The sequence below is a fragment of the Emys orbicularis genome, chromosome 1 (genome assembly GCF_028017835.1).
Source record: "Emys orbicularis isolate rEmyOrb1 chromosome 1, rEmyOrb1.hap1, whole genome shotgun sequence".
NCBI lineage: Eukaryota > Metazoa > Chordata > Testudines > Emydidae > Emys > Emys orbicularis.
This window is the reverse complement of record NC_088683.1, coordinates 138,720,514-138,745,774: the sequence shown is the minus strand read 5'-3', so window position 1 is coordinate 138,745,774 and position 25,261 is coordinate 138,720,514. Positions and strand designations below refer to the sequence as shown.

Genomic DNA, 25,261 nt, shown 5'->3' with positions numbered 1-25,261 from the left:
CCATCACCACTTAATTTCTGAAGTAAAGATCCTGGAATTGGCTTTAAAGTAATACCACATCCCAAAATAAAAACGTTTAGAAACAAAGTCTAGTTGTGTTTCCTCTTGTTTCTCTCTGCACCCCCCCCCCCCCCCCATACATATGGCATTTAATTTATTTCTTTAATTCAGGAAATGCTTCACAATTTACCCATTGAAATGTCACATCATTTGATAGGATTATAGTAATTGTACTTTAGAGATGATATTTAGGATTTTAAGTCAACTAATTTGAAAAAACTACTCTTTGCAAAGTACTCACAATAAACACCTTGATTTAATTACTTAAATCTCTCTTCTCTTCTAGTTCTTTGCCTTCCTTCTCGTAATTTTTGCCATTGAAGTAGCTGTTGCCATCTGGGGATTTTCAAATAAAGCGACGGTAGGTTTTTGACTATTGCAAGCTCTTAGCACTGAAAATGTCCTCAAGAACTGAAAACATGTTCAGCTGTTTTAAGATCACACAATTAATAGGACAACGCAAAAGACAAATAATTGTTTCACTGGCATGTAAACACAAAATATCTTTCCCAAAGATGCAGGAGGTATAATGAGTCAAACTTTTTAACTGTCCCGTGATACAGGAGAATTTTCTTAACCCTTACACTTCTCCACAACAATGCAGTCTCTCCCCTCTTCTCAGCAAAGACTATGGGCATGTCTACATGGGGAAATTTATCAGTAGCATGATAACTTTATAATTCCCTGTGCGGACACTTTTTGATTCCAGAATAAGAGTGTGTCTACATAGGCAGCTATGCTAGTATAAATGTAAAAGTATAATCATACTGTTTGTATTCTGCTGGTAAATCTCCCTGTGTAGACAAGTCCTCAGTCACAGATTCTGTACTGAAAGTCCCTATTATTATGTACTACAATATACTATAATCTAAAAACTGAAATTACTCTAATATACAGAGTATATCTTAATGCATTATCCATGCTCTTTAAACTTTGAAAAACTCTGGAGGAGATTCCCAGGCATTGGACCAAATTAGCAAGGTTCTGTTTTACTACAATTAAGGCACTGTATAGTAATTGACTTCAGCCCCAATCCTGCAAACACTTAGGGTACATCTACAGGAACAAGTCTCCCAGCCCAAGTCAACAGACATTAGCTAGCAAAGTTCGCACTGCCACTCTAAAAGTAGCTATGTAGTCAGTGCTTTTAAGCTATGGTTCAGGCTGTGAAGTCCATCCCCCTCCCTAGGCTTCAGAGCCCAAGTTCCAGCCCAAGCCGCAACATCTACACGACTATTTTTAGCACACTAGTGTGAACCCTGCTAACCCAAGTCTGTTGACCCAGGCACCAAGGCTTGCTGCCTCAGGTTGTGTAGAAATACCCTTTAGGCATGTGAGTAGCCCAATTAACTTCAATGGGACTACTCAAATGCACAAAGCTAAGCAAACACATATGTGGCAGGATCGGGGCCCAAAAAATTTAAGCATCTATGGAGATGTCTGAATTGGTAGCCTCCCTTGTTTTTCATCCTCTTGTACAACAGAGAAACTTGTCCATTGCTAAAACAAGGCTAGATAAGTAAAGATTTGCTCTCGTGTATCCGATGGATGAAGTCTTAGTTTTCATCCCCATCAGATTCCCTCAAGATTTAGAGGGACACTATAAAGCTGGTATCTTCTTACTCCTAGTCAAGTATCAGAGCAGAACCAAAAACACAAATTGGAAGAACATCTTTCACTGTTGTAACCCTGATCTTGCTATATATCTCTCTTCTCAACTCCTCCTTTTGCTATCTCCTTGTTGTTCTAAGGCTCATGTATATTTTTAGAGGCCTATGATGCTGACTTCTTTGGAAATGGAGGGTAGTTACCTCTTCCTAGGATGGAACATTTAAACTGTAAAATAGCTGGTTTAATTACTTTTTGTCCTGAAAAAGTTTACTATAAGTAACACAAGTCAAGCTAAAACTTTGCGCTATTTTTGTAGATTATTGATGAAGTAAAGAAATTTTACAAGGAAACCTATGATAAGAGGAGTCAGACAGCAGCTAAAGAAACCCTGACAGCATTTCAACATGCGGTAAGTATATGGTCATACTTATTTCTTTAAAATGTACAAGATGTCTGTTTTTAAGAAGCCGGGCATAATACATTAAGAATGACGTGAAACATTATCTCTTAATTATGATGTCTAGCCTTCAGTTTTGGCAATTTCAGTCTACAGAGAGATGACAGTTTGAGAAAAAACTATTAAGTATTCACACAATGTGTTGGGTTTTTTTTTTTAGTCTCTAATAATGGTGTTCATGGTGGCAAAGACTATAGAGTTAAAGTTTAAAAAGGTCTTTGCTCTAACAGTCCCTACTTTTTGCGAGCTCCTGAACATCTGAAAACTTTTTCTTTGGGTCTGGAATTTAGGACGTCTCACATACTTGGTCTTGGCCCAAATTCATGGGTGTTTTTAAGTTTGAGCCATCCCCATTTAAGAGACTTATTTTTGCAAACAAACTGTTCAGACATCTTTAGTCTAAAACTTCATTTGTCACTGACCCTCAATGGAAGTTTCTCTGCTAAGACTGGGGGGAAAAATAAACCCAAGTTTTCGATGACCAGATTAGCTTTCAGAATACATCATCAATTTTTGCTGACTTTTAATGTGCATATTAGTTTTGGGTACAATGCAGTAATTCTGATACATTAGCTGCATACCCGTTGTGCTATGAAACAGCATGTGTAAACAGTGTGATGCCATCTTTGCACAAATGTGGAACTGCACAAGCCAACTAGATTATTGAACAAGCTCCTCTGACTTCATTAGATAATATCAGTAGCAAACTGTACACAGGTTTTAGTCACAAACACTTCTGCTCTTCTGGGTAGATGTAAAGAATTTTTTTTTATTTTTTTATTTTTTGAGAATGGAAACAGGTTCCTGTAGCAATGTTGTGTCATTTATAAAATAAACTGTGATCAAAACTGTTAGATACGTGCTACATGACAAAAATGCAACTACTTTTTTACTGTTAAAAGAACTCTCTACTTCCTGACTTGTTCAAATTCTCACTCTTAATGTAATGCTAACAAAGACATTATTTTAAAATAAAACTGTTAGTGGCACAGTCAAACTGACTGATGTAACTTAACTATTTGAAACTCTCCTATTTGATATTTGTGTATACCAGTATAAAGTAACCTGTCTTGCTTGTTGTTTTAGATAAAAATCTAAAGCATCAAGGTTCCTAAAGATTTTACTTTTTCTATTTTCTCTTGTAGCTAAACTGTTGTGGTATGACACCTATTTTGGATCAGCTGATAACAGACACCTGCCCTAAGAAGGAAGGATTGGAGGCAATTACATTACAGGTAACTGAAGACTGAACTCATTGCATATAGCGGTTCCCTGCCATTACACCTACATTTGACAGGGAACAGGCTAGAGAAGCACACGACTGAATAATGAACTATGGGCCAGATAATCCCCTTCCCTGGAAAGACCCCCTCCTTCTCCCCCTCCCCCCAAATATATATATATATTCTATACCAATAGAAAATCCTGACCACATCCCTGTGCAACTTGAGTTGTATACACATTGAAATCAGTGGGAGTTGTGCCACTGACTTCAGTGGGCCGTGATTTCACCCAGAGCGTCTGCATGCTGGTGTTCAGGTCTTCACAACCCTTTCCTTCCCCTTCCTCAAAGGGTCTGCAGCAATGCTGCACTGTGGCTTTGCAGCCGTAGCTCTGCAGCTGGGATGGACAGAGCATGTGAAAATGAAACTGCAGGTTTGAATTTAATGAGGGGGAAAAACAGCACTAACCATGGAGGAAATTGGTGGGCTTCCTCTAGGTGAGCACATCATATGGAGCAAGTGCTCTTCAGCTCTGGCTACCCCATGAAATCCTGTTGTCAAGGTGCCACAGCAGTTGAGGTTAATGCAGATCCCTGTAGGATCCTTCTGGACAACTCAGCCTTTTCTCCTTCCCATCACTCCAACAAATTCTCTTCTCCTTTTTATTTAAAAAAAACCAAAACTACTCTCTACACTGCCATTGAAGTTCCTTCTGCCAGCTTATAATCCATGTATTTATGGGTGCTATATGCATTCACTTTTCAAGTAAAATCAGCGAGAGACTCTCAGATGTACATATACAGTGTTGTTCATCAACCACATTTCCTTCATGATTAACATGCATTCTATCAACGCCTTCAATTTAGCTTATGCAGCTATAAAACTGTGCTGCTGACTTTTTGTGGGCACTTGTATCCTCTAGGTCAGTGGTTCCCAAACTTTAACAGCCCGCGAACCCCTTTCTCTAAATTGTGAAATCTCCTAAAAATGAATATTTCCAGGGTTTTAAATTTAAATTTCCTCAGTGTGATAGATGCACTTGCTTTGCTCTGCATAGCTCTTTGAAGTCTGGAACCTTTGGAGAAAGATATAGTCTCAGGTCTGGTTCGGCATCAAGTCTGGTTCTGTATTTTGTTTTCAGATGTACATACGAGGAAAACGCTTTCTCGCATAAGTATGTTGTTGAAAATGGTAACAAAACTGCAGCAGCTTTTTCTGCCTTTTTCAGAAGGGGGTACTCGTTTCTTAAACTCAGCCAAAAGTTGATCAATGGCAGATTTCTGAAACTCCTTTTCAGTTCGTAATCACAGGAGATCTCAATCAATTTCTCTTTTTCCTCAGTGTTCAATATCTGTGTTGAGAAAGTGGTATCATCAAAAGGGTTGCGAATCCAGTCATTATCGCCTGATATAGCTCGAAAGTAATCCCTGAAAGTTGTGCAAAGTCGTTTTAGGTGTGCAGTTATATTGGTTTTAGTGCACTGATCCAACTGAAGTTTATGTTCTGCCAGGAAGTCATGAAGATTACTGAAACACTCAGTTTGATTGTTTTCCAAACAACTTTCCCAGAACTGCAACTTCTTTATCATGGATTCAACTCGTTCTTGCACATTGAAAACTGTTATATTGAGACCTTGAAGAGATAAATTTAGGTCATTAATTCTTGAGAAAATATCTGCTAAATAAGCTAGGCTCTGGAGCCAGACATTATTTTCCATACAGCTGGCAAGGTGGAAAGGGTGGCTGTTGGAAAAAAAACTAGGATTTCCGTTCTAAGCTCAAACAAGCGCACCAGGATTTTGCCCCTTGAGAGCCATCTAACTTCAGTATGGGGCAACAGACAATCGTGTATGCTACCCATTTCTTCACAAAGTACGTGAAATATTCTGGAATTTGTTGGCCGTGATTTTATGAAATTCACCATTTTCACTGCATTGTGCAGCACTTCCTGCAGTCCCTCAGGCACGGGTTCTGTTGCGAGGGCTTGTCTATGGATGCTGCAATGAGTCCAAGAGACTTTTGATGCAACCTTTTTTGTTCGAGCTACAAATCCAGGATACTTCCCCGTCATTGATGTGGCCCCATCAGTGCAAATGCCTAGGCAACGAGACCAATCGATTTCCTTTTCTTGAAAATATGCATTAGTCAGATTGAAGATATCTTCTCCAGTTGTACGTTCTTCCAATGGTCGGCAAAACAACAAGTCTTCAACCAGACCTTCATTCACATAACGTACAAACAGTAGCAAAATAGCTAGATTAGCTACATCAGTTGATTCATCCAACTGTATAGCATAATATGGACTATTTTTCACTCTATGTACAATTATGGTCTCTACATTATTTGACATGTCATAAATTCTTCGTGACAACGTATTATTGGACAAAGGTACCATGTCAATCCTTTTTGCAGCCTTTTCTCCGAGCATGCAATGAACTACATCTTTTATACATGGACCAATCAAGCTCTCTGCTATGGTATGGGCTTCTGATGCTTTTGCTACTCGGTAGCTCACGCGGTATGATGCTTCAAGTGCATTTTCATTATCAGTACTTGCTTTGGATATAAAACTGGTAATGTCACTTTTCCTCTCAGCTAATTTTCGCTTGAAAAAATCAACAGGCTTGTCGAGTTGTGCAGGATGCCTAGTTTCTAAATGGCGCCGAAGTAGAGAAGGTTTGAGGCTGCTGTTTGCTAGAACATCACCACAAATCACACACGGGGGTTTTGGACATTTTTGATCACCAATGCATGTAAAGCCATATTTTATATAATCATCATCATCATCATCATATTTTCTTTTCTTTGTAAGTGACTTTCCAGGACCATCATGATCATTAGACGTAGATTTTCCACAGTGTGGACTTGAGGAAACACTAGCTGATTCTTGCGTCTTTACACTTTCCTTTTTCAGCCACTTATCCTTTGAACTTGTGTACAAAAGTTCTAATAAAAACAACACAGAGAGACTGCTAACAACCAACAAACTAGAAAATGAGAAGATTCACTCAAGTCTCACTGAAGCAAAACAGCACTCCAGAGAGAATGACAATTACAGAGGCACCTTAACACTGCTACACTGGCTACAACGTGCTTCCGGCTGGTTTGGCTCCCAAACAGCTTTTCTTCCGCCACGAGGTTTCTCCCTAGGAGGGTGTCCTGTGAAGGACAAATTAGCTTGGACCACCCCCCACGTACAGCACTGCTCCTGCTCACTCTGCCCTCCATACCAACTTCCCCTGTCTGACAAGGACAGGAGTCCGAGCTGCCACCTGCAGGCCTGGGGGTCTCAGCTGCCACCCTGTCCACCACAGGGCTCAGGCTACTGGCCCCGCGCCAGGGTCTGGGCTGCCGGATCCACACTCCCTGGGGCTCCTGCTGCTGGACCCCATTGACCGCCCCGGTCAACTGAGCTCCACTGAGCTTGTGCTGCAGGTCCCGCTGACCGCTGGGGCTTGGGCTGCCAGCCCCAACTGCCCGGCCCCGCTCTCCCTGGGGCTCGGGCTGCCGGCTCCCCCGCTGACGGGGGGCAGGGCTTGGGCTGCCAGCCCCAACTGCCCGGCCCCGCTCTCCCTGGGGCTCAGGCTGCCGGCTCCCCTGCTGACGGGGGCAGGGTTCGGGCTGCCAGCCCCAACTGCCTGGCCCCGCTCTCCCTGAGGCTCGGGGCTGCCGGCTCCCCCGCTGACGGGGGGCAGGGCTCGGGCTGCCAGCCCCAACTGCCCTGCCCCGCTCTCCCTGGGGTTCGGGCTGCCAGCCCCGTGCAGAGCGCTGGGGTTCGGGCTGCCGGCTCCCCTGCTGATGGGGGCAGGGCTCGGGCTGCCAGCCCCAACTGCACGGCCCTGCTCTCCCTGGGGCTCGGGTTGTCTCCCCTGCTGTCCCACCTGCTGCCTCCAATGTCGGGGTCCTCTGGCCGCCATTAATGAATTTTTTCTTGCGAACCCCCTGTAACGTTCTGCGAACCCCAATTTGGGAACCACTGCTCTAGGTGCTACTGCATCCACCCATTGTTTGGGTTACTACAAGTATGTGCTTTTTACAAGTATGTGGTATCCCACAAGGTGAAGCAGTACTAATTAGAACCACAACTTAGAGTGCTCTGTAAGGACTAGCAGCTTTACGTGTCCCCACATCTCCACTTAAAAGCCTGTGATGCTTGCGTGAGTCAGTTGGAATTCAAAGGGCTACTGGGGAGTGTTCAAGGGTTTCTGGGGTTAAGGGAGTGGGGAGACCAGAAACCAGATAAATGGTAGAATTTTGAATCTTATTTATTTTAAACATTCGGCTTACTGTGCTAGCATACGTTCTAGTGATATGATGCCTGCTACCACTAATAGTATAGTTTATACAGTTATTTTTGTGTACCTCAAATAGGGAGAAAGAAAGCATCTAAGTGCAACCTTCTCCAATTTTTTTTATCGGAGTTATAATTTCAGGCGCCTCTCTCTTTTTCTTATGCCTCTGTATTCCATGCGGAACAAAGGGCCTTCACCACTGACTTCCATCTTTGCTGGTCTCCTGCTGCAGTCTTGGCTTCTTCCTGTGTCAAATTGATAGCTTTCTGTTGTGCGTTTCCATGTTATCCATGGCCCACCTCATCCGCCTCTTCTCCTGGGGGTTTCAGACTAATGCCTCTCTTACGATGTTCAGGTGTTACCTCCATGTATGTCTTAGCCATTTTCATTTGGTCGTTTCCTGTCCTATCCATTTCTGTTTCGTCCTCTAATAGAGTTCTTAATGTGTGATTTTCTTTCTTTTTTTGTATATTTCTTTATTTATTTTCTGGCCATCTGATATTGAGGATTTGTCTAAGGTAACGTTTTATGAAAACTTGGAGTTTAGATTAGTAAGGTCTTAAGTCTCCAAATTTCAGCACCATATTGTAAGACTGACTTTACAATGGTGTTAAATATCTGAAGTTTAATTTGGAGGGTAAGACTTCCCTATAACCTGAGAGCTATGCTGGTGAGAGCATAACTCCTGGCAGGGTCACTTGTGCCAAACAGGTCAAAACCAGTGGTTCTCAAACTGTGGCCTGTGGCCCACTTGTGGCCCAATCAGCACAGAGCTGTGTCCCATGTCACATCCTCAGGGCCATACGGGTAGTATTGGATGCGGCCCACAATGGTAAATAGGTTGAGAACCACTGAGCTAGACTAACGGCAGCCCACTGGATGTCTTGGTAGAGCCTTTGCAGTAAGCTAATGACCCATTCCTGTGTGTGGTGGTTTGTTTTGTTTTTGTTTTGTTTTGTTTTTTAATTTTTTTTTTTAAGTCATTACAGAAACCCTGCTTCCTTAGTTCAACAAAACTTCTGGCCTAAAACAGGACTAACCACTGTGGGAAATGAGTTTTGAATCCTAAATTTTGAAACAAAACAGTGCTTTAGCTCATTACGTAGGCTCCACATAGGGCTTTGCATTGGTTTAACTAGTTTAAAACAACACATTTAGTTTGGTGCAACTCTGAATACAGATGAGACCACAGTTGCTTGGCTTTCAGTCACTTGTGATGTCACAGTTTCACTAATTCTCCAGTTACCATGAGTCGTGTACACAAGACACTTACTTTAAAACTGTAGTAACAGTTCAAGTGCTAGCACAGGTCAGCCATTAGAGTATTAACTATGTTGTATAGGGCTGCTCCAAGCAGGGTTAGGCAACGTAGCAGCTAAAAAGTTAGCTGCTGGTAACGTGTATACACTAGTACTTCCACCATTGTTGCTAAATCACTGACAGTAGTGGCTGGAAATTCTAGTGTGGGAAAAGCCTACCCTAGACAAGGCCTTTTTCGTCTAGGGTAGAAAAGACCTGAAAGTTTTAGTGTATAATAGAAGCAAGGGGGAAAAAATTGTGCATCCATTTTTAAAGGCAAGCTGCCTCCCCTTTCCCATCCTTCTTTGCAGGCCACTTTCAGGAGATAAATATTTGCTTCTATTGTAGTTGGATCAGATTCAGCATGTGCTGTCTGATCAGGTCAAGGTGTAGTGCTGCTCATAGTACCACATAATTTTGTAAGCCAAAACTGCATATATGTAAAATAGTACTTAAGATAAGCTCCCCACCCTTTTTTTTCTTCTTTTCAGACATGCCCTGCAGCCATTGAGGAGGTCTTTACTTCTAAATTGAATGTGATTGCAGCAGTTGGCATTGGTATTGCTGTGGTAATGGTAAGTTTCTTGATCCTTTCAGTCAATTAAATCTGATGGGGAAATTGTGATGGCCTTCTCAAGTTAAGATGTACTTTTTCCACTGATCTGATACCTTACAATGAGGATCTAATCCTCTTATCCTTCCTCACACAAAAATGTCACCAAGAACAATCCTGCTTCTATGATTTCAGTACAACAGTGTGTGCCTTGTATTGATTTAAACTATGGAGCCTGCCATCCGAGCAAATGGTATTTACAGCTATGCTTTGGTACTTTAGTTTTCACTCTAAATACTCTGCTAGGGACCCTAGAATTGTGAGCCAAGAGCAAAAATTGTGTATGTTTTCCCTTTATTGTGTTTTACTTGAGAGGTTTAATTGAAGACTGATACTTTGACTATAATACAACTGCATCTTTTTCCTCTCCCACCCCACCCCAGAGAAAAGTCTGATTGATACTAGTGTGTTCCTCTTCTTTGCTAGCTGTTTACCCAGCCAGTCACATCATGAAAACTGGGCTAAGAAATTGAATTTTTAAAAAGTTTAGTTTGAAGTTAGAGTATCTTGCCTCCTCTCGTGGATAATATAGTGCTCGGGCACTTGGAAATTTGTGCCAAGCAGAGAATGAGACTAAGCTGTATTAAGAACAACTGTTTTTAATAACTCACTAAAATCCTGCATGCTGTCTCCAAAGAAACTGGTGGAAAGTCAGCACTTCCTAGCGTAGTTGGACAATGCACAACCTGATATCCCTCCACACACTGCTGCCCAAGAGTGGGGTGGGGAACTTTTTACGGAGGGCACCTCAGGTTATCTGCTCCTCTCTCAGGGGAGAGTGCTTTTGTGCCTTCCCTTGCCCTTAAGATCAAAGAGAGGTCGTGGTGGCTTTTATAATGGGGGGTAGGAAATAAATATCTGTGATAAAGAACACACACAGTGGAAGTAACTTGGCCTAGAGGCCAGGGAGAGCAAGAGCACCCACACTTATGTTTTTGGGAGAGCTGCATCACCAGAAAGCTAATCCTATAATGTATTCTAAATGAGTCTGCTTTCCTTTTCCAGATCTTTGGCATGATCTTCAGTATGATCCTCTGCTGTGCTATCCGCAGAACCAGAGAAATGGTCTAAGGGATTTAACAAAGAAGATCTCTGCACTCTACAAATGTCTGTTATTAACTTTAGCATTCTTAAAGCATTTCTAAAATTATATATTTGTTACCTTTTTTAATGCTTTATTTGGTATTGATGTTTTACTTATTGCTTTTTATGTTTATAAAGTTTTAAAAAAATCCAATAGTAAAAGGTACTATATTTGTTAGACTAAAGTCAAAGATATTGTACATAAAACAATTTGTCCTTAAATGGCTGTTTGGTTTCTTGAAACTTATCATAATCAGGATGTAATTTATGTTGGAGACAATTTGATACTTAATAAAGATTAAGACCTTAAATGCAGAGTGATTAGGTTCTTAATCTTGCCCACATGCCCTCCATTAAACCATGTTGTCAGCAGTCTGCGCACAGAAGGGACCCTGCACAGAAGGTTTGGAGACTGACCCTGCACCAGTTTCTGCTTGGAGAAACCTGCACCTCATCCCTTTTCCCCTCACCCTTTTCTTGATGAGGGTGACATGGTGTGGGGAGAATAGCTGGCAGTGAGAGGCAATCTGACCTATTAGCATTATTACAGCACTGCAATAATTAACGTTAAATGGGTAGCATAAAGCTAAGCATCTTCTTTCAGTTTAATGTAAGTGTCTCAAGGCCACCCTCTGGGTGGAACCTATTACTATTTGTATTACAGTGCCTAGGAGCCCCCGTCATGGGCCAGGACCCCAATGTGCTAGGTGCTGTACAAACAGAACAAAAAGACAGTCCGTCCCTGCCCCAAAGAATTTGCAGTCTTTTCCACTTCTTAGACCTGAGGGGTGGCTCTTTGAAAGTGAAAATGCTTCATTTTAACACAGTGAGTTAAAAGCACAAAATGTTATATTTGGCAAACAGCTCTGCCCATGCTTTTCCCTCTTTACCTCAAGCGTTAACTCACTGTTAACAAAAATTCAATAATTCACAAACAAAAGTAGCTGGCATCTATCACAAAACGAACTCGACTCAATTGGTAGCAACTACTGTGTTCACTTGTAACTCTCTCACACCAAAATGGTACAAGGGATGAGTTTAGCAAGGTTCTACTGTAAAAGGCAAAAAGGTAAATAAAGGCAGTGTTTAATGGGGTTGCCAATTTTGGTTGGACATATTCCTGGAGGCTTCATCACATAACACTCTTTAATTAAAAAGATTAATCTTTAATTCCTGGAGACTCCAGGACAATCCAGAAGGGTTGGCAACTGTAGTAAGGATCAGCGCTTAAAAGCAAAATGCTTAACTAAAAACTTGGCTTCCCCATTATTGTCAACTCTGCTACGTTATCTATACAGTGCTTCATTTTTTACAAATGTACACTGAGGAAAATCAAGCATTTAAATTAGGAAATGACAAGTCAAGGTTGAATGTTGACTCTTTACCTTTTGTGCATACGTGTGTAAAGTGAAGCTTTTAATCACACTATTTCTCAAATACATTAACATTGCACAAATTCCTTCAAAATTATTAGCATTTTAAGGGCAGCAGGGAAGGATTCTGCTTTGTCAGTGAGACACTTCATTCAAACTGCCTCAGAGCAGCAGCCTTAATGTCTGGATTTACAGAGAGAACATGCTGTGATGTCACAATGCTTCCCTAAACTTCTCAGTCAGATGCTCACTGAGCATGCTCAGATTTCTCAATGACTTAATTTTGTGTTCTTTCCCCAAACCTACCAAAACATGTTGTTTGTGCCATTGTGTGCCAAATTTCATGTTTCCATCTGAAAACAAAGTTATAATAGAAACTATTTTTCAGTCTTAATTATAGTGGCTGCTTCCAGTAACCACTGTAATTGAAGTATACAGAAACAGACATCTGAAATACTACAGCTGTGCAAAGGAGAAAAGCTAATACTGCCATGGAACCTTTAGTTTATGCATGATCAGCCTTTTCTGCAGGTACATTCTGAACATTGCATTAAGGTTGGGGGTGGGAAGCCGGCAGAGGTTCTGTACAAAATAAAGAAGTTTTAGCTAGAGCACTAGATTGAGTCAGAAGACTTGCACTCTAATTTCTACTTTGCTTGAGCCTGCAGTGTGACCGTGAGCAAGTCACAGCACCCCATGTGCCTCAGTTTACCTTTCCCCCACCATTTGTCTCTTACTTACACTGTAAGGTCTGAAACAGAGATTCTCACTAGATGTGTGTGCAGTGCCTAGCACAGTGGGGCCCTAATTTCAACCTGGGTCTTTAGGTGCTACTGCAACATAAAGAATGTGTTCACTACTCTGTTCTCTGCACAGGTGTGGAGAAGCAAACATTAAGGTGCTTATTGTTGCCATACTAAGTAATGCTCGTGTGTAGACTCCAGAGGGTGCATATATTTCTTAGTAAAGTCTGAATTTCCTGCACCACCCTTGCTCCTCTTAAAGCTTAGCTGAATTTGCATCTATTGAATGTGTTCATGCCTCCATTTTATGTAGAGAATTGTACCCCGGCATGTACTTTAAGGACAGTCATGTGCTGTTCATGCTTAACCTGCAGTTTTTCAAATGTTCCTAACTTTATTTCAAAACCAACAAGGCAAATCGTGCATGCATCATTCAGGATAATGTGAATAACCACTTCTCTAGCACATTTTATCCTCCAGCTTCACTCTACAAATTACACAGAGAGAAAGGGCTTCAAAGCAATGGGGCTAGGCTCAGTTCCCTCCTTGAATGGGAAACTCCCTGAGGGGAAAACCTAATGTGATGCTGGAACCGCTGACTCAGGAAGTGACACCCTTCCTTCAAACATGGTACTCTCCCAGTACCACAGCATGGAGGCAGGGAGCCCAGTGCTGTAAGTGGTGCCATATTTAAGATGAGACTTAACAGAGAACCTGGACACTTGTGTACATGAAGGATCCATTTCAGTTTTCACAATAGACCTACCAGACTTTAACTAGGCCAGTGGAAAAAACCTGTAAGTATGCTCCGGCTCTGCTGACCTGAACCACCTTCCTTTGGTTTCAGCTGGGTTCATTCTTCTCTTCCTCTTCTAGTGTTGTTGACCTAAACATATTAACTACCCCTCCCCAGGCTTCACTTCAGGAGTAGGCATTTGAACAACTCAAACACCAACAAGATCTGGTAAGACAAGGCATATAACTAGAATGCTAAGACATCCTGGTTTTGTGGTGCTGTGGCCTGTTGATTAAAACAAGAAGTAAACCTCCATGGGCATAAATGGGTTCCATTGACTTCCCATAGAGCTACTCTGACTTGCACAAACTGAGGATCTCCCCCCTGCACTCAAATGTAAATTAGCCTGCTGCCCAATGGACTTCTGTGCAAGTGCTTGCTTCCATAACTTTTGCCTTTGGAACCTCCAGGATGAGTTTTCTCTCTGCCTCTCTCCATCTTCACAGCAGTCCTACCCCCCCGTAATCCTGTTGTGGGCAGCTCCCTTCAAGGCACCTTGTGAGGGGTGATGCCATGTGCACAAATGACAATTAAATACAGTAATAGAAACCGCCAAGTATTGTAAGTAACCAGGGAAGAGCTGGAAATGTGACACGAGGGTTTTAAAAATTGGACAGTGCAAAAAGCTCATTGTCCCTTTAAGAAAGGGAGCAGCAGGGAAAATGCAGGAAGCCTGCAGCCATTATGAAAGTGTGCCCTGGCTTTATAGGAGTGCACATACTGATAGTGTCAGCTGGCCTGTAGAAGAGTGAAGAAATCCCTGAAGTTACCCATGCCTGTGCCTTCTCCCTTCCATGCAGCAACACTTACAAATGTTTCCAGGCCCTCAGGGAGGGAATAATAAGGGTGGTACTGTTTATCAGAAAAACTACCATTAAAACTAAGAAACAGACAAGTGTGAACATTAACTCAGCACAGTCCAGAGCTAAGTTTGCTGGGTTTCTATGTTTAGAAGGTGGCTTGTGCCTGAGGGCTGCTGTATAATTACTATGATCATATACTAATCCACAGCTCTGGTTTCTGCTTGTCAGCAGCTGTATGAAAATGACCTAGTTCAACCTAGCAGCATTCAGGACGTCTTCAAGCACTAGCAAAAGTCACTTTTAAGTGACGCTAGAGCATCTACAATGTTTACAGGCTTCGTTAGCCGAGATAAAAATAGATGAGTAAGATTTTCCAATGTGGGACACAGACTTCTACATTCTAGTCTTGTAGAAAATGAATCCACAAGGCAGCCATTCACGGAATCTGAATGTTTTACTTTATTAAGTGCTTGTGTGATGTTCAATAGATATTCAAACTGAGGCTAAGTAGTGACCTTTTATGCATTTCTCTTAACACTGGCTTTATCACAAATTTCCAGCAAAACTAGTTGCTACAGTCCTGCTGCTTTGTTGTATAGCAGAAACAGCGCTTGCTAATCTGTGAGCATTAAGTATGGCAGAACTGTTTGATTAAGATGCTTATGTGTATTGCAGGGATGTGTGAGGATGTTATAAGATTATAAGATTGTTACACGCAGAAAGAAAATCCAAGCTTGTGACTGGTTGAAAAGCCAAGCGCCATGTCAATGTTTCTTCCTCCTCCTTTGGACTTCATGAGTGCAGATTGGTAAAAACCCATCAGTTTGTCTTTGAACACCTCTTCTTCCAAGTGTTCAACAACACGTTCCAAATCTCCCCTCTAATCTCCTCAGTGGAATGTTTTGTTAAATAAAAATTGCATTTAAATTCAAGGCCGTATGAGGGTGTGAAGTATTTCTGATGAAGACGTCATATGTACGGTACTTATATGGCCCCCATCACCACAGTGTCTGAGCACCTCACAAGCTTCAATGTATTTACCCTCAACACCCCTGCGAGGGAGGGTAGTGCTGTTACCATCATTGTACAGATGAGGGACTGAGGCACAGAGAGACTTGTCCAAGTTGCACCGCCCAGGGAATCGATGCTGAGTCACCGGTGTCCTAGGCTACTGTTCTAGCACTGGACCATCCTTCCTTCCATTCCACAAATATGTATCCTGAGATACGGAGGCTTCATGCTTCAGTGAAGATCAGGAATGACCTGAGATCAAACATCACATTTCTTTATGTTCACTTCAACAAAAGGGGCAATATCACTTTAGGGCAAGATTGTTGCTCATCCAACATGCCTGTGCAGGGGACTAAGAGGGTATAAATTACCACCTTAATCCCCTGTGTGGGCTACCCAGATTGCCAGTGTCAGCGAGGAGGGAAGAGCAGGCTTTGCAGGGCTCCTACGCCCTCCCTCCTCTATGTGGGCAAGAGTGGGAGTGGGTGGGACCTTGACTATGTCCCTCTATGCACTGGCTAGCGGATGTAGGAGGAAGTAATTTGCCATTGGCCAAAGACAGCAGCAGGTTGTTTCCCTGCATCAGAGCAAGGGAGGGACCAGGAAACAAACCATGAATTTTGGAGTCCCCCAACTCATTCCTTGGTCTGCTCATGGGGTACGTAGGGAGGACTGTAAATTTACATTCCAGCTCTTCACTTTCAACACATACCTATGTTCAATAGATGATGTCACATTAGCTTCTGCGTCCACGGAGTTAAATAACTCAGCCTGATTCTGACTGAACTTATCGCTTATCAAGGAGAAACACACACAACTGAAACACCGAAGCCTGGCCAGTCGTGAAACTGGTTTTCAAAGCCTCTCTGATGTGCAGTGTGCCTTGCTGTGCTCTTCTAATCACCCTGGTGTCTGGCGCGAAATGATTGTCTGTCGTTGCTTTCACGGAGGGAGGGGCGACTGATGACACGTACCCAAAACCACCCGCGACAATGTTTTTGCCCCATCAGGCATTGGGAGCTTAACCCAGAATTCCAATGGGCGGCGGAGACTGCGGGAACTGTAGGATAGCTACCCACAGTGCACCGCTCCGTAAGTCGATGCTAGCCACGGTAGTGAGGACGCACTCCGCCGACTTAATGTGCTTAAGTGTGGACATACGCAATCGACTGTATAAAATCAATTTCTAAAAATCGACTTCTATAAAATCGACCTAATTTTGTAGTGTAGACATGGGGAACTGGAGAGTGTGTGTTACGGGTCCCCCTCTGTGCCAATGCACAGAGAATAGTCATCTGTCACAACTCCAGCTAGAGAGAGAGCACGCAGCTCCTGCTTTTAGTTCTGGAGGTCCCTGGTTTAGTCCCCACAGTCTCAGCCAAGATGGTCTCACTCTATCCCACAAGAACTCAGCATTTCTTCAGTCAGGTCACTTTGATTTAGCTACCTAATGTTAAGCATCCCTGTTTGAATATTTGCATCAGTGGCTTGAAGTAAGCTTCCCTCAAAGGTGTGGGTTATTTTTGTTTGGTTGGTTTGTTTGGTTTCTTTTAAGGGAGATGGAGGGTGGGGTTGTTAGTTTTTTACCAATCCATGCAACAAACCTCAATGCCAACTCTGCCCACATATCTACACCAGCGACACCATCACAGGAGCTAACCAGAGCAGCCACACCATCACCAGTTCATTCACCTGCACGTCCACCAATGTAATATACGCCATCATATGCCAGCAATGCCCCTCTGCTATGTACATCGGCCAAACTGAACAGTCCCTCTGTAAAAGGATAAATGGACACAAATCAGATATTAGGAATGGCAATATACAAAAACCTGTAGGAGAACACTTCAACCTCCCTGGACACACAATAGCAGATTTAAAGGTAGCCATCCTGCAGCAAAAAAACTTCAGGACCAGACTTCAAAGAGAAACTGCTGAACTTCAGTTCATCTGCAAATTTGACACCATCAGCTCAGGATTAAACAAAGACTGTGAATGGCTAGCCAACTACAAAAGCATTCTCTCCTCCCTTGGTGTTCACACCTCAACTGCTAGAAGAGGGCCTCATCCTCCCCGATTGAACTAACCTCGTTATCTCTAGCCTTACTCACTCTTGCTTGCATATTTATACCTGCCCCTGGAAATCCACTAAATGCATCCGAAGAAGTGGGTATTCACCCACGAAAGCTCATGCTCCAATACGTCTGTTAGTCTATAAGGTGCCACAGGACTCTTTGCTAGTTTTTTATGAAAACTCTCCCAGGCAGGGACTACGTTGTCCCTCTGTATCTTCTTTTGTGGATCTAACTGCCACAAGACTTTACTGAGGCCAGTAGCTTAGCCGGATTAAAAACAAAAAAGTTAGACGTGCATATGAATATTTAAAACAGTCACAGTCACAGCTGGCATAACTGGACACTGCCAGATGGAGGTTCCTAGGGTTGTGTCTGGGACCGGAGATATTGGCTAGTGTCATTCGGTTGCACAATCCAAGCAGCGGCTGGCCAAAAGTGTTCATTCACATAGCTGGGAGCAGTTTACATGCCAGAGGCTGTGCGTGAACAGCCCAGGAGTGAGGGTTCTCACAGCAGAGCAGGGTAAGGCTGGCTCCCAGAGTCGAGGATTGGAGTGACCTAGCAGATCACCAGTCCAGATAACACCAGGGGAACGTCACAATTACCATCTAACTGCAGGATTAAAGTGTGCTATTATTTTAATTACCCATGTGCCACAAGACTCAGCCTTCTTTGTGGTGCATGAAGAATCCCCCCCCCCCCCGCTGTCACTGGAAGACCCCATTAAAATCAAATTACACCAGTTTCTATTAAATGCTGCCTCAGGCTCCAGAGCGTCCAGTTTTTCCCCAAACCAAACCATTCTAATTAGTTAACGCTGTGTGTTCCCTCTCAGTCCCACATCTGCCCATCCCCCGCCCATCACTTAACTGTGCACCCCCTCACACTCAACAACTTTGCCCCCCCGCCTCCCCCAGTTAACCTAACCACACATCAGTTCTGTCCCCACCGGGCCCACATGGGCCTTTCAACCGGCACAGCAATTAATCAGGAGCCCTCCCTGACTGGCATGGGGCTGGCATAAGAGCTCTAAACAGACCCTGCTCCTAGCCCTCAGCTTAAGGCAGGGAGGAGGCAGGAAGTGGGTGTAGCCAAAGTGCATTGGACTAAAGTTGTTCTCCGCTTCCTGGGGGACATGGGAAGCAGAGCATAAGTTGAAGCAGTTGGAAGGCTCCTCTAATTTACACAAGGGACTGGGCAGAGCACCAGTTTCTCCAGAATACAGGGAGTGCAAAAGTAGATTAAAACAACTTTCCCTTTTCCCCCATCTTGAATCTTGCCCCAAGCACAGGGATGGACTAACTGATACTTGGGAAAATGAGTATTTCTGACAGAAGCAAATAATTTAAATGGAGGCCAGGTCTACCCTACAGCCGTTGGCCAGCCTAGCTATGTTGGGCAGGGATGTGAAGCTGTGTGATCGCCGAGTGCCATAGCTGTGCCATCAGAAGCTCCTAGCGTATACTCAGATATACTGGCAAAACTGTCCTTTTACTAGTACAGCTTGTTTTGCTCAGGGATGTGGTGGAATAAGCTACACTAGCAAAGTGCAGCTTTCCCAGTATAGCTGCACCCACACTAAAGCGTAGTATACCGGGGTAGCTATGCCAGCAAAGAGCTCCTGCTGTATACATGGCCTTGGTAAAAAAAAATCCCATCCCCCACCGCACTCCCCGTTCCACCAACCACCTTATTTCCTCCTTTTGTGGTTTATCTTTGATGAGCAGAAAAGTTCACGGACATGGCTGTTATTATGCAACTTCTTTTTAAGGAGAGAGGCTACTGGCTGTAACCGAGGCCCTGTCTACACTGGCAAGTTTCTGCGCAGTAAAGCAGCTTTCTGCCCTGTAACTCCCGAGGTGTACACACTGCCAAGCCACTTAGTGCGCAGAAACTGCACAGTTGTAGCGCTTTAAAAAAATCACCCCGACAAGAGGCTACAGCTTTCTGCGCCGGGGGTACAGTGCTGCGGTGCCAGTGTAGACACCCTGGTCAACTACAGCACTGTGATTGGCCTCCGGGAGGTGTCCCACAATGCCTGTTCTCGCCTCTCTGGTCATCGGTTTGAACTCTACTGCCCTGCCCTCAGGTGACAAACCGACATCCCCATCCCGTAAATTCCTTTGGAAATGTGAAAGTCCCCATCCTGTTTGCTTAGTGATGTGTCTCAGCACATCTTTCCAGGTGGCCATGCCTGCTCCATGCACCAGGCAATCTCCTGCTTGGAGCAATGCCGAGCTGCTGGACCTCATCAGCATTTGGGGAGAGGAGGCTGTCCAGTCCCAGCTGCGCTCCAGCCGTTGGAATTATGATACCTACGGACAGATTTCACGATGCATGACAGAAAGGAGCCGTGACCGGGATACACTGCAGTGCAGAGTCAAAGTGAAGGAGCTGCAGAACACCTACCACAAGATGTGGGAGGCAAACTGCTGCTCCGGTACTGTGCCTACGAGCTGCCGGTTCTACAAAGAGCTGGACACGATACTCAGTGGCGACCTCACCTCCACTGTGAAGGCCACTGTGGATACTTCAGTAGCTCGCATGCCAGTCAAAAGTGGACTTAGGCAGGAGGAGGAAATCTTGGACGAGGATGTGGAGGGAGAGGGGGACCCAGAGGCAGAGGATGACTCAGACGTTAGAGATGCATGCAGCCAGGAGCTCTTCTCTACCCTGGAGGAGGCTAGCCAGTCACAGCAGTTGGATGTTGGCAAAGCGCAAACAGGAGAGGAGGCCCCTGGTAAGTGGATTTGATTTTGGGAATCACTGAAGTGAGTTGTTGGGGGAAGGAGGGTGGCAGAAAGCAGGCTTGTGTCTGTATGATGCGTGTACTGCCACATGCCTAGTCTGAGCAGCAGAACAGGCTGTTGATTGACTCCCTCACTTCACGGGAATCTGCCTCAAAGATCTCCAGGAAACTCTCGTGGAGATACTGGGTAATCTGCTGCCGCGGGTTCTTCAGCAGAGCTGCTTTGTTTCTTGCCCCATTAATGGTAATTTTCCCGTGCCACTGTGCCATCACCAGGGGGTGTGGGGGACCATTGCTGCACACAGGCGAGCCGCAGAGGGGCCAGGGTGGAAGCCGCGGTCTTGGAGAAGACCCTCCCTTGATTCCCTGCTCATCCTCAGCAGCGAGATATCTTCCATAATGATCACATCCTGTAGAACAGGGGTCAGCAACTTTTTAGAAGCGTGGTGTGCCGAGTCTTCATTTATTCACTTTAATTTAAGGTTTTGCGTGCCAGTAATACATTTTAACGTGTTTAGAAGGTCTCTCTCTATAAGTCTATTTATTATATAATTAAACTATTGTCGTATGTAAAGTAAACAAGGTTTTCAAAATGTTTAAGAAGCTTCATTTAAAATTAAATTAAAATGCTGATCTTATGCCGCTGGCCTGCTCAGCCCGCTGCCGGCCTGGGGTTCCATTCACCTAGGCCGGCAGCGGGCTGAGCAGGGCCGGCAGCCAGGACCCCAGACCGGCAGTGGGCTGAGCGGCTCAGCCCGCTGCTGGTCTGGGGTTCTGTCCGCCAGCTCCTGCCAGCCAGGGTCCTGGCTGCCGGCCCTGCTCAGCCCGCTGCCGGTCTGGGGTCCTGGCCCTGCCCACATAGAGTGGGTACCTACCTTCTCCCTGGTTTTAGCCCATTCTCTTCCTCTCTCTCTTTGCACTGAGCTGAGGGCGGGAGGGCACTGAGCACAGTGCTGGGGGTGAAGGAGCAGGCTGGGGGTTGGGGTGTAGGGTCTGGCCAAGAGCTAGAATGAGGGAGGGGGCTCAGGGTTGGGGCAGGAGGTTTGGGTGTGGAGTGCTTACCTGGGCAGCTCCCATTTGGTGTGAGGGGTGCAGGTGGGAATGTGGGGGGGGGTGCAGGAGCTTCCGTTTGGTGCTCAGGGTGGGGGTGGGGATGGGGGTGCAAGAGTCAGGGCAGGGGGATGGGTGTGTGTGAGGAGGGTGCAGGAGTCAGGGCAGAGGGCTGGGGGTGTGGGCTGGAGTCATGGTGATGCTCCCAGCCCCTTGCCCTGAGTGGCTCATGGCAGGGGGCTGGAGGGGATATGCCCTAATTCCACCCTCCTTCCCCAAGGCCCCGTCCCCGCCTCTTCTCCGGAGCAGCGAGCATGCTGCGGCTGCAGTTCCGCTTCTCCCCCTCCCTCTCCAGGGCCATCAGCTGTTCGGCCGCAGGGAGGGAGAGGAGGAGGGGCAGGAACCCAGCACACTGGGGGAAGAGGCAGGGGAGGAGAGAGCTTGGCTGGTGGAGGCTGCCCTACAGCAGCAGCCAGCAGGACCAAGCTTCTGCCTCCTGCCCCCGCAGGAGAGAGCGGTGGGCGGGGGGTGGAGGGTGGAGAAGAGCAGGCTGGGCCAGGCAGGATTTTTAATGGCACGCTGCTGCCTGCCAGGCTCCTGGCAATCGGCCCCGCCCAGCCCGCTGCCGGGCTCGGTTCGGCAGCGGGCTGAGTGGGGCCGGTGGCCGGGACCCCGGCAGTCAGCAGTGTGCCATTAAAAATCAGCTTGCGTGCCGTCTTTGGCACGCGTGCCATAGGTTGCCGACCCCTGCTGTAGAAAGTGTATGGACAGGAATGATGATCAGGCCATAGGCTCTGACTCTGTGGGTGCTCCAGGGCTGGAGCACCCACAGGGAAAAATTGGTGGGTGCTCTGCACCCACCGGCAGCTCCCTGCCCCCTCCCTCACCCCAGCTCACCTCCACCTCCACTCCGCCTCCTCCCCTGAGCGCGCTGCGTACCCGCTTTTTCCCCCTAGCTCCCAGCGCTTGCGCCGCAAAACAGCTGTTTTGCACGGTTGGGAGGGATGGGGGAGGAGGGAGAATGTGGCGCGTTCGGGGAAGAGGCGGGGCCGGGGCGGGGATTTGGGGAAGGGGTCCAATAGAGGCAGGGCGGGGACAGGATTGGGGCTGGGACTTTGGGGAAGGGGTTGGAATGGGGGTGGGGCAGAGGCGGGGAAAGGGTGGAGTCAGGGCGGGGCCGGGGCAGGGGTTTGCGAGCACCCACCAGCGCCAGGGAAAGTTGGCACCTATGGATCAGGCCCCCCCTACAGTGCTGGCTCTCCCCAAGAGCCACGTGCCCAGTGTACAGCAGGGTCTGGGAAGAGTGATTTACCCTCCCCCTCTGGCTACTCACCATTTTGGGGGTCTTGTGGCTCATGTGTGCAGCTCTCATTCTCGTGCCCTTCCACAGCAGGGCTGGGGCGAGCTCATCACACTGTCCCATGAATGTGGCTTTCCTCATCCGAAAGTTCTGCAGCCACTGCTCATCATTCCAGATGTGCATCATGATGTGATCCCACCACTCAGTGCTTGTTCCCTGAGCCCAAAAGCGGCGTTCCACTGTGGTCAGCACCTCTATGAATGCCACAAGCAATCTCGTGTCGTAGCTACTACGCGTGGCGAGATCAATGTTGCACTCCTCTTGCCTGTGTAGTTTAAGGAATAACTCCACTGACACTCGTGATGTGTTGGTCAGAGTGAGGAGCATACTGGTCAACAGTTTGGGATCCATTCCTGCAGCCCAAAAAAGGCAGGGCGTGCAGTACACAAACCATTGAAAGATGGTGCCAAATGTGGACGGAAGCACAGGGATTGCTGGGATGCGAAGCAATGCATCACGAGGCATTGGGACAGGACCCAGGATGTCCCGTGACCCCCTCCGCCTTCTTACAACTCTTAGCGACAGAAGAGGAAGAGATGCTCTGTGGGATAGCTGCCCAGAGTGCACCGCTCCGAATACTGCTGCAAGTGCCGCAAGTGTGAACATGATATTGTGCAGGCAGCTGACAGTGTGAACACACAACAGCGGTTTCCCTTCAGCGCTCTCTGAGCGGCGCTGTAACTCTGCCAGTGTAGACATGCCACAAGTCTCTAGTCTTCTCTTCCTTGCAACTCCTATGATCTGTTATAGTTATTCCAACCTTAGCTCCTATTTGCCAAAGCAATTAAGTAGCTTTTCCGCAGTTAATGGGATCATAAAGGATGCAGAGTCTATTCTGAAATACTTTACAGTTGTATGGGGAAATATGGCCAGTGTTAAAAGAACAAAATTGATGTGAGAAAGAGAGTGGCAGTAGAGGGGGAAATGTATCTATCAAAAAATAATGTGCCATTTCCCTTGGTCTCCAAGATCTCAACACTAGTGTTCACATCCAGGTCTCTTCCTCCCTATCAAGATTGCCACCTACACACACCAGACGCAACCACAGAGATTCAGCTTCTCCCTGCCCCAGGGACAGCTCAGATCTGTTCTTCACTTCATGTCACAATTGAAAAAGGCTCCTGCTGCTGGCATTAATCCCACTCTCCAGCCCTTCCTAGGCATGGGTTTCCCTTTCCCATACTCTCATGTATGGCCGTCCCGCCCATCCTGTAGTCTTATGGTCTGGCCCTGAGCCTATTCAGTGATTTCCTGTTCTTCATCACCACATAAATTCATCCACAAGGTTTTGACTGATAAGAACCAGCCATTTCTATCAAATTTTTATTACTCTTTTCATGGAGTTTCCTCTCCCTTGGGCTTCTGATAAATGCCCTGTTTGCCTCACAGGAGAATTTCTATTGTACAAAGATATGTCTAAAAATCTTTCCTGGTAAATGACTTGTTTTACAATGGACATGTTAATTTTGCGGATAAATGTAACAATATTAAAGGCAGCATAGATAGGGACACCTATTCATAAGATTGCCCAACATTTTCCAGTATAAGACACTATTTTCAGTTGCTTATAACTTTGCCACATTTTAACTGTTTGGGCTGAAATTTTCCATGCTGGGTGTTTGCCTCAGGCTGTTCTTTGTTTTTGAAAGTTTCAGAAAAAATGATTCAGACATTTCCAAAAATGAGATTGGGAAAAATATGGTGCTTTCCCCATGTTAAAAAAAAATCTTACAGCTGTTTCATTGAGAAGCTCTGGCACCCCCATGCTTTGGCACAGGGGCTTAATATAGGGCCAGGGTGGGGGTGCCCTGGTGACAGGGAGGTGTCCTGGGGTGTCTTGATGTTTCTGAGAAAAAAATGCCCAAGTTTGGCCAAGTTTTAAGCCTTTCTTTGAGAAATCTCTTTGTACATTCTCAGTAGCGACTTGTTCAAGTTTGGCACCTACATTCTCCAAAGATTCCTTGTGCACTGAGCAGACTTAGCAAAGGCTGAGCAGGACTTTCCCTGTAATTGCTACTTCTAGCTGTTATAATGCCAGGCATCAGAAATGAAAGCATCAGACAAGGGAGGGACAGGAGCTGGAAGGGTGGGGAAGCAGATGAAGGCATGAGCTGGTGGAGTGGGAAGAGGGAGGAGCCAGGATATGGGGGTGGATAGGCGTGGGGGTAATATAGGCAGGAGTTGGAGTGGGAGAATGGCTAGGAGCAGAGAAGGAGGGGGCATAGGAAGTGCACAGGATTGACTTTGTATGACACTCTGTACCTCAAAGTAGCACCCTGGAAGTTTCATATTCACTACTGTCATATGGTTACGATATGTTTTGTACAATGCATGCTTGTGAGGTATCATTTTAAAATCTTGATCTGTTCAGCCTTAATGTCCTGTTGGATTCTATGTACTATCATTGTATGTGAAGTTATGAAGTATTACTATATGTGTTACTGAAATATGTTGTGAAGGGGGGAACGCCCACAGCTGGCCTTTCACTAGCAACAAAGGAGCAGCTATCACTGGCCAACCAGGCCATAATGGTCCATCAAGAAAAATCAACTCTCCCAAAGACTTCTCAGAGAGGGTATGTACACAGGGAGGGCTGCCTAACCGGCACGTCACAGCAAGGATCTTTCTAGAAGCTGGAAGAAAGTATAAAAGAGGGACAAAGAC

The 25,261-nt window shown here is 45.5% G+C and overlaps 1 protein-coding gene across 1 annotated transcript in view; it reads left to right on the top strand.

Moving 5' to 3' along the window:
* The window catches only part of CD9 (CD9 molecule), a 46,102-nt gene extending 35,150 nt beyond the window's left edge, over positions 1-10,952 (top strand). The window contains exons 4-8 of the mRNA XM_065423605.1: positions 347-421; positions 1,988-2,080; positions 3,274-3,363; positions 9,433-9,516; positions 10,560-10,952. Coding sequence (XP_065279677.1) covers positions 347-421; positions 1,988-2,080; positions 3,274-3,363; positions 9,433-9,516; positions 10,560-10,625 — 408 coding nt within the window. The 3' untranslated portion in view covers positions 10,626-10,952. The remainder of the gene's footprint in view (positions 1-346; positions 422-1,987; positions 2,081-3,273; positions 3,364-9,432; positions 9,517-10,559) is intronic.
* The last annotated feature ends 14,309 nt before the right edge of the window (positions 10,953-25,261 follow it).